Source organism: Drosophila persimilis, unplaced genomic scaffold (assembly GCF_003286085.1).
Source record: "Drosophila persimilis strain 14011-0111.01,24,50 unplaced genomic scaffold, DperRS2 tig00000653-arrow-arrow-pilon, whole genome shotgun sequence".
Taxonomy (NCBI): domain Eukaryota; kingdom Metazoa; phylum Arthropoda; class Insecta; order Diptera; family Drosophilidae; genus Drosophila; species Drosophila persimilis.
This window is the reverse complement of record NW_020825330.1, coordinates 1,245,919-1,261,286: the sequence shown is the minus strand read 5'-3', so window position 1 is coordinate 1,261,286 and position 15,368 is coordinate 1,245,919. Positions and strand designations below refer to the sequence as shown.

Sequence of the window (15,368 nt, the reverse complement as noted above, 5' to 3'; positions counted from 1 at the left end):
ACGACGACAAGGACGACAAAGTATGGCAACCATGCATAACTTTCTCCCACTCCCAGCCTCCCAGCCTCCCAGCCACCCAGCCACCCTGCCTCCTCCGTTGTGTGTCTCTCTGTGCGAAAAATTAGAACCGCAAATCATTTTGAAAACAATGCATATGCCATGTCATATATGAGAGGGCGGTGCGGTGCAGTGCGGCAGGGTTAGTCCCTGAAATGACAGCAAATTTCCATGCCAGGCAATATTTGTGCTGTGTGCGGCAGCAAGGCAGGGTGGCGGGGAGGCAGGGCGGCAGGGGGGAAATGAGCCAGAATTTCCTCGTCTGTTTAAGCAGATTCGCTGCAGCGAAAGAGGATATCCGAGATTTTCCCCCAATGCTAATTAGTTGTGGGACTAGAGAGGTGAAAGTCTAATTGGGATTACGATTTTCGGAATGGAAACGACGATGATAACGATGACAGACAGAAATAGAGTTCCGATAGAGGCTGGCACTCGATGGAAAGCCATAGATCAGATGCACTTCTACTCGTATCCCATGCATCTTCAAAGGGGAGCCGAGCCCCCATTGACACTGAGAGAGAGATACATATCTACAAGTGCCCCGCTGCATGCTGCACGTTGCAAGCTGCGAAAATCAAATCACACAAATGGCAGGGCATGAAGAGGTCTCTGTAGAGGGGCGGCAGAGAGAGAGAGGCGGATGGGGATAGAGACTGGGATGCCAGCATGTTAATGTTAAAGGCTCAGACATGTCTAACACTCTGGGCTAAGCTGCACTCCACTCCACTTTCCCATCCCCATCCCCATCCACATCCCCATCCCCATCTCCGTCCCCTGCATGCAATTTAATATTCATTTTGTGAAAAGCAAAGCCCATTTACATTTTGCGTTTGCCCTTTTTCGTTTTTGTGCTTCTCTCTTTCCTCTTTCCTCTTTCCTCATGTGTGTTGCACTTTCTTTTCTCGACCTCATTCAGAGTCGAGATAGAGAGGGCCGGGGGGGAACTTGCACTCGTCCTCGCACTTGGGGGACAACACGGCGTATGCGTAATCTAAGCAAAGCCCTGCCACCGCTGCACCTCCATCCACCAGAGAGACCCAGAGAGCCAGAGAGCCATACACTCGTAAGAGCTCGCCCGGTTGCCCCTTTGTTTGCCTTAATTCAACCGCAAAGGTACAAGGCACAAGGCACAAGGCACAAGGATGCGGGCCCCGGGTTCGTGGGATTTGTGTCCGTTGACCACTTGAAAAGATTTCAACTCGCCCCACTGCCAGCCTCCACTCACAGCTCCCATCTCCCATCTCCCATCTACCAGCTCCTGGTGGAAAAAACTGCTGCAGCTGTTGATTTATAGGCACTGGACCATGTCAATGTCGATGCCGATGCCGATGCTGATGCTGATGTCGCTCTGGGGGAAGCAATCATCGCCTGGTGCCATAACCAGATGCCAATGTCCGGGTACCCAAAAACTCAAACTCCGATCCCCAAACGCAATCCCTGCCCTAATCCTCTGGCCCAAGCTCTGTTGAGGTTTCCATTTGGCTGACTTTCGGTTGGCAGACCCAATAAACAGCAGATCCCACAGATCCAGCCTCCCCCCCATTAGAGGTGCCCATGTCAGCCCAAAATTAGCCAGACAGAGACAGATATAGAGACAGAGAGAGAGAGAGAGAGACAGGACGCAGGGGACAGGACGGAGTCCTCGCAAATACTTTTGGAAGCGATGCGCCGCTAAATGTTTAATCAATGCCCCGCCATATGTGATAATTGTGTGGGCTAGAAAGCCTGTGTGCCTGTGGGCTTAGAGGGCGGCCAAAATGCAATTGAAATGCAAATATTAATTACAATGAAATCCGCCTGCGAGATGCCGTCGAGGAGTTCCCAACGTGTGGCTGGCCGGGCCCCAGGTGCACCGCTGGAACTGCCGGAGCGACCCGCGGTCCGGGCCTGGCTTCATGAACCGCTTCACTCGACGTGAAATAGAATGTAAATAGAATTTGTGCATAATAAAATTATGCATTCATAAAGCAGTCACCAGTCCACGGGACCAGAAGGGGACCACAGGCCCAGGACATGGACATGGACAAAAAGCATTCGCTCAATGCGATGGCGAAAGGGGAAAGGGGAAAGGGAAAAGGGACTACAACCAAATCTAGCATCCACGCATCCTGAATGCAAAAAGCACAGAGCGGAGCCATGGAGAATGGAGAACGGATAATGGAGAATGTGCAGACGGCTGGCTGGATGGGGCCATAGATGATGGACCGACGTCACTAATGCGAACCAGAGGCTGCCGCTATTCAGCGGCCTGCTATTCAGGCAGCCGCAGCCGCAGCAGCAGCAGCAGCAGCCTCAAAGGCAGAGCAGTGTATTTACCGAAAACTGGAGAAGCAACGACCCCTTGACCCCGGCCGCCCAATGCCACATCGCACATCCCACATGCCACACGCCATCATCCGCACAGCCCCTGTCTGGCGATGATGATGGGCCCCTGATGGGAAGCAGAGAACAGAACAGTTCATGATGTTAACCGGATTCCAATGCCAGCAAACCGTTTCTCAGCTGGAGAGCCATCATAAACGGAATCAACTTCTGCCTGAAAACCCATTCGAACAGACAGACAGGCCCCCATCCCCGTCCCACGGGAATAATAATGGCACCATCATTCGCTCTTCACTTTTAAACACAACTGAAAACAGAAAACAGAAAACAGAAAACAGAAAACAGAACAGAACTTTCGAGTGCCCACACACACAATTTCATGTATTTATAAATTCCAAAACAGTAGGTAAAAACAATAACAACACATCAGCAACAATTTGTCGTGTAATCAATCTTCCATCTCCTCGCCTCTCGCTTTCGACCTTTACTTCTTCTGGTGGCTGCTCATTGAGAGCTGCTCCTGGCGCTGCTCCTGGCGCTTCTTGTGCTCCGCGTGGATGCGAGTGACGAAGGCGCGGTTGACCAGACGGTACGAGTCTATGTAGGTGCTCATGCAGTCGCTGATGCAGGCCCGCTCCCGGGCATCCAGCGACGTGGACAAGTTGTGGAGGCAGTTGCGGAAGCAGTTCTTCGACAGCTTGACGGACATCATGCGAAAGTTTTCCAGCATCGTTCCATTCTGGATCTCCAGCTTTCTCTGGTTCATGACCTCCTGCGAAATGTACTTCTGTCCTGTCTGCTCGACCTGCTCCTGCTTCTGCTCCTGCTTCTGCTCCTGCATCTGCTTTTTGGTCAAGCGGTCCGGGTCCGGGTCCGAGTGCGAGTCCTCCTTGATTTGCTTTGTGGAATCGATCGCCGCCTTGAGTCCAGTCACTTTCTTGCTTTCTTGATCGATAATCGGCTGCCTGGTCTGCTGCTCCTCCTTGATCAGTTGCCTGTGCCTTATGCCCAGGGCCAAGGCCGCACGGAACTCCTTGGTAAGCTTTTCCATCTGAATCTTCTTCTGCACCTCCAGCTCCTTCAGGTTGTGGAACATGGGCGCGTGCTCTGTCTTCAGCTGTTTATCATGGCTATCGGCCATCAACGCCTGGAAATCGTTCTCCAGCTCGGGGCTCTTGATCTGCTTCGTGTCCTTCATCGTGTACTCGATCAGCGGCTCCTTCTGCTGCGGCCTATTGCTCTCGATCGAAGTGGCCTCCTCCTGTCGGTTTATTATCTTCTCAAACATGGCCTCCTTGAGCTCCTTCACGCCCTCGACCAGGGGCTCTTTCTTAAGCTCGGCCTTGGGGTCCTCCTGGAGCCCTTTCTTCTCGAGAACGAACTCCTCCAAGATCCGTTTGGTCATCTTATCGAAGAGGTCCTCCATCACCTTCACCTCCTTTTTGCTGTCGATCGGGGCATCGCACTCCATCTTCGGCTGCTTATTTTTCGCGGCCATTGGGTCAAAGGGTGGGATCGGCTTGCTCAGTTTTGCGATCAGTTCCGCCATGAACTCGTCCATCATATTGGGCAGCTGCTGCTGCTGCTTCTCGATAATGATCTCCGTCTTGGCGTCTATCCGGTCTCGGGGCTGCTTTTCCTGACCAGTTTCGACCCGTGGCACCGTCTGGTCCTTGACCTTCTCGAACAAGGAGTCCCTTTCAGGCTCCGGACTCTGTTTGTTTTGCTTCCTTGTTCTCCATTCGACCATGATCTCTTCCTTGACCTCTTTCTTGAGCTCTGCCGTGATCTCCTTCTTCAACTCCTCCTTCATCTTGTCCCGAAACTGGCCCATGAGCTCCGTCTGGTGGCTTGTCTGTTTGTTCGGCAGTGGCATTTTGTGAAATGTTGTCAGGTTCGTGGCACAATGTAAAATCAATGAATAGAATCGACCGGGACAGCCAAGCCTACTGAATGGGATGGGAGTATCTATGGCGCTCTATTCGGTTTTCCCTGGAGTCCGATCGAATGGGGGAGTTCCTGCATCTGATTCGAACTTCCTTTGGGCTTGTGGCTTTGTACTGGGCTACTCGCAAATGCATTCCCTTTTGGGACATTGTCCCCGCTGTTGGGCAGATTTCGACCCATAGGCCTAGGCCTTACACGAAATGTTCCTCCACAAGGCTCTCCTTCTCCCTACTTAACTGTAACTTTGGTGATAGTAATCTTTGAATCATAATCACAAATCGCCAATGCCACAGGCGAAAGAAGGTGTTGCCTGAAGTCAGTGGCAGGTGGCGAGTGGCGAGTGTCGAGTGTCGAGTAGCAAGTGGCAAGTAGGCTGGGAATTCGTATATTATGTTCCTGCAGCTGTCGGCTCCCACACGCATCTCTAAACGGATTATAATGCGTGTGCGGCCCCTACTTATGCCTGGCCAACGTTCCGAGCAGTTAAACCGCTTACGGAAATACTCCTCCCCGGTCCCAAGATTTGCTAAACGCTTTAAATGGGGCCATGCTACCGCCACACCGTCCCACCGTCCCACCGCACCACCGTCCCACCGCCCTCTTGCCGCCGAATTTCAGTGCAGGGAAAAGTCCATTCTGTCACGTTTTATATTGATATTTAAAAAAGGAAAGAAACCGCCATGCCTCCCCGCCCCACAGCAGGGGCGGAGCAGGGGTGGGGGACAACTAACAACTAAACAAAATGGCAAAACAAATTTCTGCGCGTTTTCGCCACCCTCAGCACGTAGGCGTGGGGGAGGGAATGGGAGGGGGATGCACGTAGCAAATGGCAGCGCCAAGCGGAAATTGCAATTGAGTGCAAATTGCAGGAAGAAAAGGGCTTCGGCGGGTGGGAGTGGGGGTGGGGGTGGTGTGTCACCAGTCACCAGCCAACAGCCAACAGCCTTTTCCATCTTCATCTCCATTTTCCTGCCACTTCCTTTTCCTCCTGCTGCTCCTCCTTCCCCTCCTTCTCCTCCTTCGATTCGGATTCGGTCTCGTCTCCCACGGACGAACGACAACTCCCTAAATATTTAATGCTCCTCCCGTGGTCCGTGCCGATTCCCCACGGCTAATGAATAAATCTGACCAAAATCTTGGGCCACTCCCCGAAGGCGGCTTTAATGATTAACAACTGCCAAGCGCAAGCCCACGCCCAAGCCCAAGCCCCCGTCCCAGCCCCAGCCCCAGAATGTAAACGCCGACTCTGAGTCGCCCCAACCATAACACACCCGACACCTCGCACCGCCCATACAGCCAGGGGTCTGCTCTGCTCCGCTCTGGTCCTTTGTTTGCCTGCGACTTTAACAGCCCCGTCGTTTGTCACGTTCTGGGCGCGCGACTTTTATCGCGCCCAAGTCGCGCTGCCGCTGCTGGCGGCTTTAATGCAATTTAAAGCCGAAAAGTCTTCAACACTCGAATGGCGGAAAGTATGCTGCGACCTTGCATCCCCCAAAGGGAACGAAGGATTTCCACAGACTGTTCATTTAAACAATAATCAATTTAATAAACAAACATCAGCTCTTTGGGCTAGAAACAAAAACGAAACAAAATAAACACTAAATACATATAACATGCGACTCCAAAGAGCCCTTCTTCAAATGTTGAACGAATTCATCATAGGTTTCGAGGCTACTGGTTGGATCATCGAGGAAGTGTGGCACAGTTGATTCCCCATTCAGGTCTTCTGGCAGCACAGTTGGGGATTGCTTGTGTTCATTGTGGGACGCCTCGCAGGATGGATCCGCTGCACCAGACTGGACAAAGTCAGAGAATCGATTCAGTCGTAGTCGGTTCGAGATCTGGTTACGGATGCCGCGCCACGCGGCATGAGCTCGATTGGCCAGGGCTTCTGCTACAAAGGCTCCAGCGTATACTGGAAAAGGAGTCCGGCGAGATTAGAGGGCTGCCTCTCTGCTGCGGACTGTGGACTTACAGATCTTCGTGAGTAGTGGCAAATCGATGGCCGAGCCGAGGACGTGCAGCCTACGAAGGCAAGTTAGCAGTAGACGCGACGTCTTCCACATCACATAGGTTCCAGTGGCGATGAATTGCTTGATTGCTCGGCGCGTTGCACGCTGAGTTGCCTCCACGTCGTGGATAGTCAGCCAAGGCTCTTCCAACATTGCGTCCAGCCACTGCTTCACTTCGGCTGGGCCCAGAGTGCAGCGGATCACCGAGCAAAGGACGACACAGATAACGCTGACCACGATCATGCTGCCTCTGATGGACACGCTTCGCAGAATGCGGGCGTAGTGCAAGCTGAACAGGCCCATGAGGCCCATGGCCAGGGCGAGCCACACCCGCAGTGCGTATGGCTGTGGTCCTTGACCTGGATCTTGACCTGGATCTCGACCTAGACCTGGACCTGGACCTGGACCTGGACCTGGACCATTCTCCAGATGGTTGTTGACGTTGACGGGCTAGGAGATTGCTCAAGTAAAATTGAAATTGAAAACAAAGAATACTCAAGTCCCCCTATTTTAAACATGAAGTTGGCTTTGCTTTCGGTGTCAGGAATGTAGAAATGGACAACCACGGGGAATTGCGGGCTGGTTCATCGAAGGTTCACTTTTCGGTACTTACCCAGAGATCCATTTCGACCACGGACACACACTTCGGCGCAAGGCTGCCACCAATGGGCGATGGCGAAGGCGATGGCGAAGACGATGGCGAAGGCGAAGGCGAGCAAGAGGTCCACTTCGACTTGTTCGACGGCGCACAAATATCACAACGATGTGAGCCGTACTACTCTCGATTACACAATGAGCAAATCTGGACCTAGACAGAACTGAGGGCTCGACAAATAGTTCCACAGCCAACTTCTGCGAGTAAATTTGCTTCAAATTGTGATTCCAGGGGGAAGGGAGTTGCAAATGAGAGATGGTTCCAAGCGATTTAGATCTCTCCAAAAGCACAAAATACAAATCCAATATACATTTATCATCAGATTTGCATTTCGCATTCAATCGAGATGCAGAAACAGTGTCTCCGATCGACTGACTATACCGATAGTGGCTACAACAGATCTCCCAAAAGCTCATACAACGATTCCGTTTGGACTCGATTATGGATGAGTTATTCCTGGCTTCTGCCGTTGGTGCCTCGTTGGTGCAACGGAGGCAGGGAATCGTTACCTTATATAGCGGGCTCTTGATGTTCCAGTCTGCTGCGTATAGTATCCCCAAGGAATGATGGCGTTTGATGGGGGGGGGGGGGGGGGGGGGGGGGGGGGGGGGGTGGGGCGGTGCGGGCGGTGCGGACGGCGCGGACGGCGCGGTTGGTGCGGGGCGGGGACGTGCCCCGTGGCAAACTAATTTATTCATGGTTGCATGGCGAGACGAGGCTTATCGCTCTTATCAAGCGAGCGGACCCTCTTCTCATTTGTTAAATATTTGCCCGTTTGGCCAAACAAAAGATTCGAAAGGACAAAGGATCCCTCAGAGCTGTAGCGCTGTAGCGCTGTAGCGCTGAATGGCTGGGTCGTTTCCACATTTAGCGAAATAAATGAATAAAATTCAACGAGTATTAAACAATGTGGTCGGTTGTGGGCCGAACACGAATTCCCAATCACCAAATGAAGCATGTGTAAAATGGAATTGGAATTAGAATTGGCTTTGGCTCCTCCCTAATGAAATGCGATGGAATCAACCCAAAATCGAACTGCAATCGAACCCCAAATACGATATAAGCCGCACATATTCGAACAACTTCAATTGGATTTGCCAGGAACGTTTTAGCGAAGAATATCGTCAACGATTTAAGCGGAAATTGATGCCGCTTTTGGGTCAGAGCTGGCTCGGTGTCGGTGTCGGTGTCCTTTCCGGCTAATTTCCACTCGGTCTGCGATTTCCTGGCAGCCCCAAAATGTAAATCAAAACTTCAGCTCCAAGTAGCCCCCTAATTAGATTAAGTTTTCCCAACAAAAAAAAAACACACACACACACACAGGAGCCGACGCACAAAAAGCTGTTGACAATTTGGATTTGGGTTTGGTTTTTTGCCGCCTGCTCCTGCTCCAGCTCCGGCTCTGGCTCCTGCTCTCCGGGAAATTTATCCCGAGAAAATGCATACATATATTTTTGACTTGGCGCCAAGTGCGACGGAGTCTCTGCGACGGCTCCTTGTCTCCGTGGAATCCTGCCTCCTGTCTGCTGTCTGTGCTGTCTGTGCTGTCTGTGCTGCCTGTGCTTGTGCCTCGTCTTGCTTAATTATTTCCTTGGCTAAAGCAAACAATCAACATAATTTCTGACACGCCCACGCCCTGCCCACACCCTGCCCTGCCATGCCAGGGATTCTTGCTGCTCTGACAGTATGAAAAATGAATAAAGTTGCAGCCAGCCGAGCTCCAAAGGAGACACAATTCCGCTCAAGGACTCATTAGTTGAATTTGAAGCTGCTCCTTGAATCTGCTCTTGCCTGATATACATATAAGATATAAGATGTTCAGATACCATCCCGACAGAGACAGAGACAGAGACAGAGACAGAGACAGAGACCCTCATAGTAGGTATAAACGGAGGCATTGATAGAACACAACCTGCCAATATGGTAATCGATTGTCCGAGCACATAATTATTTGGGCTGTAATTTATTCGCACTTCCCGTAATCGATTTCCATTCCCAATCCCATTGGCCCTCCCCTACCCCTTCCAGGTGCCAGGTGCCAGGGGCCAGGGGCCAGGGGCCAGGTGCTGGGGCCCCAACACTTTCCCTTGTTTGCATTTAAATTTCGATTTCAATATTACCGAAAAGCTGCATAAATTACTCCTCCAACACTCCAGAGCGGAGTGGAGCTCAGCTGTTTTGTCAGGCGGCTTCTTCTTTAAACGACCCCCAGGAACATGTGGATATGTATAAACGCATGTACATATATCTGGATGGGGTGTGTGTGTCTGGACTACAACTATAACTATCGATCTCACTTAAGCCCAGGGGATTCCTGCTAGTGCTACTGCTTCTGGTCCTGCTGGTCCTGCTGCTCCTGCTGCTCCTGTTGGTATGGGCCATATGCAAACTGGCAATAAAATTTAAATATTTTGCATATAAATCAAATCGATGGAAATTTTCGGGACAAAGAGCAGTCCGCACACACACACGGAAAGGTGCCACAGACACATCTGCAGCAGCAACAGCAGCAGTTGTATCCTGTGGGTGGCCGTGGCCATATGTGGCTGTGGGCCTGTCACTCGCCACAGACACAGAGAGCACCGAGAGCCCAAAGCCAAAGCGTCGACGCCCCAAGGACCAGTTTCCGTTTTGGCCAAAAATGCAGCTGCCAGGAGCCTGGAGCCCAGGAGCCCTGGAGCTCGGGCGCCTGGAGGGGGAGGCAGGAATGGTGTCCAAAGGGCGAGACTGGCCAATGCTCGATTGGTGGCTCCTTGCACGTGGAGGCTGGCTGCTGCTCTAAGTGAGCGATCAGCACGTAACCCTGAGAGGCGCCGGCAGGACGTATCAAACAACCCTGGGATCAAACAACCCATGAATCCTGTTTGCAGGAATAGAGCGCGTAACATTAAGACATCTCTGAAGCCAGTTTCCCTCAAGGTGAAATGAAAACGGAACCCCCTGCGGTAATGAAGATCTCTCTGGCCAGAAGCCACTGTCAGTGCCATGATGCCGATGCCGATGTGTCTGATGTGTCTGATGTGTCTGATATGTCTGGGCTTCGGTGTTCGGTGTTCGGGGTTCGGTTCTCAACACACACGTAATGCTGGATAATGGATAATGGCATCCTTGGCTACTGCTGCTGCTCCTTCTCATTTGCATCTCTCGGCGAGGGCTGGCGGGCGCGGACGGGCTCCTAATGCCAGGAGCCTCGATGCTGGCAATGGATGTACTCGTGTGGATGCAACATTTCGTTTATGTCGAGTGCACTTTCGGTAACATTTATTACACAATTCCAATAAATAACATTTTGCAGGGCTTCCTGGATGCTCAATGCTGGATGCGGATGCTCCTTTGGCCAGCAACGGCAACGGCAACGGCGACGGCTTCTTCTTCTAGAGGGAAAGGAGCGGTGAGGAGAGGAAAGGAAAGCACAGGCAAAAGGCACAACACGGGAGGGACATGCGAGGGATACCGCACGTCGGCAACGATTTTCTTTATGGTATTTACAATGACATCGTCAGCTCGTCATCGTTTTGCCGCTGGCTGTGGCTCTGGCTCTGGCTGTGGCTCGGGATCTGCAAGGGAGGAGCTGGGGGTCGAGGCAAGGAGTGCATTTTATTTACGAGCCTGGGAAACGGATGTGGAGTGGAGAGAGCATCCAGCAGAATGCAATGCAATGCTGCAGGACACGGATACTCACTCTTGCAACGGTCTCTCCTACTTCTCCCCCATCTTTCTGTATCTCTCTCTCTCTCTCTCTCTCTCCCTCTCGCTCTGTGTATGTTTCTGCCATAAATTTGTGTGGTTTATTGATATTTTATATGATTTTATTCCATCGGCCATCGCTTGTGCCTGGGCCCTGCCTGGGCATTGCCTGTGTTCTCTGTGTGTTGGGGGGGGGGGGGGGGGGGGGGGGGGGAGCAAGTGTTGTAAATTTGTCATTTAATTGACAGTCGGTTCGGTTCTGTTCGGTTCGGTTCGTTTCGGTCAAATCATAATTGCATTATAGCCCGGGACTCACCATTAAATCTCCTCCATTATGCTCTTCCCTTCTCTGTTCTGCTCTGTTCTGTCAGTGTCTCTTCTGTTTTAACGAATTTGAATTTAAATTTTGTGTGCATCGATTTGAGGATTGGAGCATGGAGCATGGTGGAGATGCTTCGTGGTTCGGTTCCTTCCTCGTGAATATTTATGAAGTTATTGCAAAGCCAACTGGCATAAACATATTCATCGTACCGTGTCGTGTCTGTGTGTGTGTGTGAGTGTGCGGCATGGAGCGGGAGGAGGAGGAGGAGGAGGACGAGGAGTGTACTGTTTGATTTGGAACTCTAACAACTGTCGGTGGGTGCTGGGTGCAGGGTGCTGGGTGCCTGGTGTAGATGTGGATGTGGGTCCCTCTCTTCCAGAAATGCACATTGTTTGCACTGTGCAAACTCTGGCAGTCGCTGCTCTGCCTTTATCCAAATATCAATAGCAAAGGGCCACACTCCACACTCCACTCTCCACACTCCACTCTCCACACTCCACTCTCCACACTCCACTCTCCACACTCCACTCTCCACTCACTCGCATATTTATGCAGCACATGATTATGTTTAATTTTGCCTGAAACCAGCCCCCCTCCCCTTCCACCTCCCCCTCCACTGCAGGCAACGCCTGGCCTTTTCTACTTTCCTCCTTCCTCCTCCCTCCTCCTGTTTCGTCTCGTACTATTTTGTGCCGATCATCAAACAGCCGTGCTGATGGTTGGTGGCATCTTTCTCAAGCCCGTGGCAGGCACTGTGGCAGCTTCAAGTTTGTTGCTTGTTCTCCTTCGTAGAACAGATCGGCATGGAACATTTCGACCGAGGACAATGTCGATCCAAGACGCGGAGGTCGGTTCAAGACTGTGTCGGTTGAAGATCTATCCTGAGACTAGGTGCAAGGAGTGAGGGCCAGCTGCAGACTACTTTCAAGGGCGGCCCGTCTGCCGAGTAGCCCGTGCCAGATCGCCACAGATTGGGAGAGCGACAGAGAATCGCACAAGATAGATAGATAGATAGATAGAGATGATCAAATATTTGGAAATATTAATGTCCTCTCTCTCGGTGCAGAGACAACGGCATAAATGTCTCAATCCCAAGTGCAAATACAGCAATTTCAGTGCCCTGGGTGCCCTCTGGGTGTGCACTGTACAGCGATGTGAAATATTGAACTTGCTTACTATTTCGGAAATGCCAGAATATTAAGCTATAAATATTAAGACTTAATACATTTAGAATTTCAGTTATTCCTGTTCGTTGCCGGCCATATCGTTAGCACCCCACCCTTGTCCATTGAGTCGTTGAATCCTTTTCATTCCCATTCATTTTCCTCTGCCCGGCGGCGGCCAGTCCAGTCCAGAGCAGGGCAGTGTCAGAAATTAAAATTTATTTTCTGACAATTTTCATTTAAAGGCATTCGCAGTCGCAGTCGCAGTCTCCCTTCGCTTCGCTTCGGTTCGGTTCGGTTTGCAGTTGCAACAGAGCAAACAATCCGCCAAATGGGGCAAATAATAAAAATAAAAAAAAAGCGAAGAGCTTCACTCCGATCCTCCGTGCACGCGCTGCCTTTTGCTCTGTCCTGAGAGAGAACTAACCGAATCAGAGAAAAAGAACAAGCCAAATACGATACTTTAAAAAACGAGTTTAATTTCGTTCACAGCAAAAGCTGAAGGCCAGGTTTTTTTGGCACCAGTGGAGGGCATCCAGACTTCCATTTGAGCTCCATCCTGCCTCTGGCTTGGGCCCCTGCTCCTGCTCCTGCTGCTGCTGCTGCTCCTGCTGCTGCTCCACTGCTCCCCTGCTGTTTGAGGCTTTCATTTTTATTGTTGTTCTTGTCACATTTATGCACACTTAATGGCAGCGACAATCGACCTATGAATGTTCTTAGCCTTGGCCAGAAGTGTTGTCCTGGCCATCGTCTGCTGCCTGCTGCCTGCTGCATCTGTGTGCGTGTGTGTGTCTGTCCGGAGCTGGAGCTGCCGCAGAGCGAGGCAGAGGCAGAGGCTCCACAATGCGGAATAATGGCAGAACGGGGCAGAAAGTCCATAGACCATGGGTATACCCCTCAATCAATGGCTGGAGAGAAACGGCCGTCCTTGATTTGTGACTCTGTTACATCCTCCTCTCGGGAGGATCTCGCCCATCATTCCTTGTTGCAGCCTCCGCTACCGTGTGGGAAAACAATAACGAGCACAAATAGCAACAACAAGATGGCAATTTTCCACCCCCAGCCCCCAGCCACCAGCCACAGACCCAGCGCCCTCCCTTTGCTTTTGGCTTGGGTGGGGGTTCGAGTTCGGTTTCGTTTGGGCTCTTTTGGTCATTTTGGTTGGGGAGCATATTGAAAAATTGTTGTTGTAGGAAAAACCCATTTGGCTATTGTTTGTCATACTTTGGACGGCAGCCGTTGCCGTTGCCATTGCCATTCGCTTTTCCTGCTTTTCCTGCTTTTTCCTGTTTTTCCTGGTGGTCTGTCGCTGCTGCCGCCGCTGCTGCTGCTGCTGCAGTGGATTTTCAATAAATGACTTATGTGTATACACCGCGGGGCTAACTGCTTTCCATGTTCATATGTGGGAGTGGACGGGGGCTCTATGTGTCTGCGTGTGGCAGGACAGGACAGGACAGGAAGTGGGTTTCGGGGCTGGGGCTGGGGCTGGGGCTGGAACGGGTATATCTCCCTTATCCTTGCTCCTTTTCTGGCTGTTTGTGCTTTTAACGGGGCCCAGCTGCGTTCGGCTTTCGAAAATCGCTTTTAAAAATAATAACAATGTTGTTTGGCTTTGGATACCACTTCCCGTTCATCAAGCCCCTACCCCCCACCCCCCCTAAAATGGGTCACAAAATACAGAAGGGGGTACAATTAGGGTTAAGACCCGAATTTGAACTGCAAAGGGCCCCCCTCCGCCCCATTCCACTGAAGTGGCTGCGGAGTGAACACTGTTTCCTTTTGTGCCACGCTCGACACGCTCGACAGGACACTCATTGCGTTTTCTATGAGAGAAAAACGAGTGTGACCGTTCGCTGGGAATGAAGAGCTGTGTTGCCAACACTGTTATGTTACCAACACTGTTTACCAGCCGGTCTCGATCCGCCCTGATTGTTGCCTTTCCTCGTGGTAGAAGAATGGATGAGCGCCATTTTCCAATTGCCGAAAATGTTTGCTCTCGTTATGACTCCTTTGGGGATCGATGTGGGGGGTGGACGAGCATATTACTCGTCTGGCTGGCAAATCGATTGTGCTTCTGCGACGCCTCCACTTTAAAGTGGAAGCATGGGACGCCCAGGGAGGGGCATTTGCTTGTTGGAATTACTTATACTCCTTCTCCGGATGTCCTTCGAGTGCCGCCTATGTGCTTCCCTCTGGCTCTGTGCTCCACGACTTAATTGACTATCTCGTCCTAGTACTCGCATTTCCATTTGCTTTTCCTTTTGTTTTCCACTTTGCTCTCTTCTATTTTCGTGTTATTTCTTTTTTTCGGTGTTGTTTTTGTGGCTAATGAAAACATTTGCCAGGAAGTGCAGGAAAACGGAGACGAATACGACTACGAAGACGAGTAGTTATTAAAATACTTTCGTGTGTGTCTGCCAATGTCATTTACAGGCTCTGAAACTAGCAGCCAGGACACCCACACACACACACACACACTTGTGCATATATGCGGGGACAGAAGCAGCAACGGGACTGTAGCAAGGGGCGGGCGGGGAGGAAGCTGGCTGGCTGGGATCTGGAAACTGGTTTGTTTGCTTTAAAGTGCAACTTATTTACGTGGAGCCCGGGCACCAGGTGGGGTCCGCCCATGTGTACGTGTGTGGGTGCCTATAGGCCCGCATAAATGACGCACTGCATGAACTCGCCCCTCGGCTGATTGTCCACTGCTCACTCGACCACCGCCCTCTACTGACCAGTTGTCCCGCTGTCCAGCCTCTTCGCAGCATGCACTCGCCTGTTTGTGTGCTACCCATTAAGCCCATGTGTTTGGGGGGATATTGGGCCGCCATCGAGGAGAAGATGCCCCGCCCACTGGATCAGTACAGACTCCGGAAGCCTATATTGGCCTGCAAATAGATTGCGGTTTGTTGACTCAAGATTCTCGAAATACTCACTGATTGGAATGACATTTCTGATCAGGATTTATGGAGAAATTACAGATATTATGGGCTGGATACGAGATTCGATCTATGTAGAACTTGAAAATAGTTCCCTTTTCGAGGGAACTCGGGCAACGGGCTCATAGAGGAATAGAGGGCATCCGCTGCGTCGAGTCCCCTTGAAGATTGTCTGTTATTTTTTGTTGGTTCGAGTCCTGACCCCCGCCCTCTGTCCCATCTCCTCCACTCCCTGTGGCCTTTGTCCTGTGTGTGCCCTGTGTG

General features: G+C 51.3%; 1 protein-coding gene across 1 annotated transcript; it reads right to left on the bottom strand.

The window, feature by feature from the left end:
- Positions 1 to 5,889: 5,889 nt before the first annotated feature.
- On the bottom strand, positions 5,890 to 7,155 carry LOC6597846. Its single transcript, XM_026991201.1, has 3 exons — positions 6,952 to 7,155; positions 6,302 to 6,788; positions 5,890 to 6,241 (listed from the first exon to the last, which is right to left on the bottom strand). Exons 1-3 carry the CDS (start codon positions 6,961 to 6,963, stop codon positions 5,925 to 5,927), a joined length of 816 nt encoding a protein of 271 aa, XP_026847002.1. The 5' UTR covers positions 6,964 to 7,155; the 3' UTR covers positions 5,890 to 5,924.
- Between the last annotated feature and the right edge of the window lie 8,213 nt (positions 7,156 to 15,368).

Coding starts and splice junctions, on each gene's coding strand:
- LOC6597846 (XM_026991201.1), bottom strand. Junction 6,242..6,301: donor GCCACTACTCACGAAGATCT/GTAAGTCCACAG, acceptor CTCCTTTTCCAG/TATACGCTGGAGCCTTTGTA.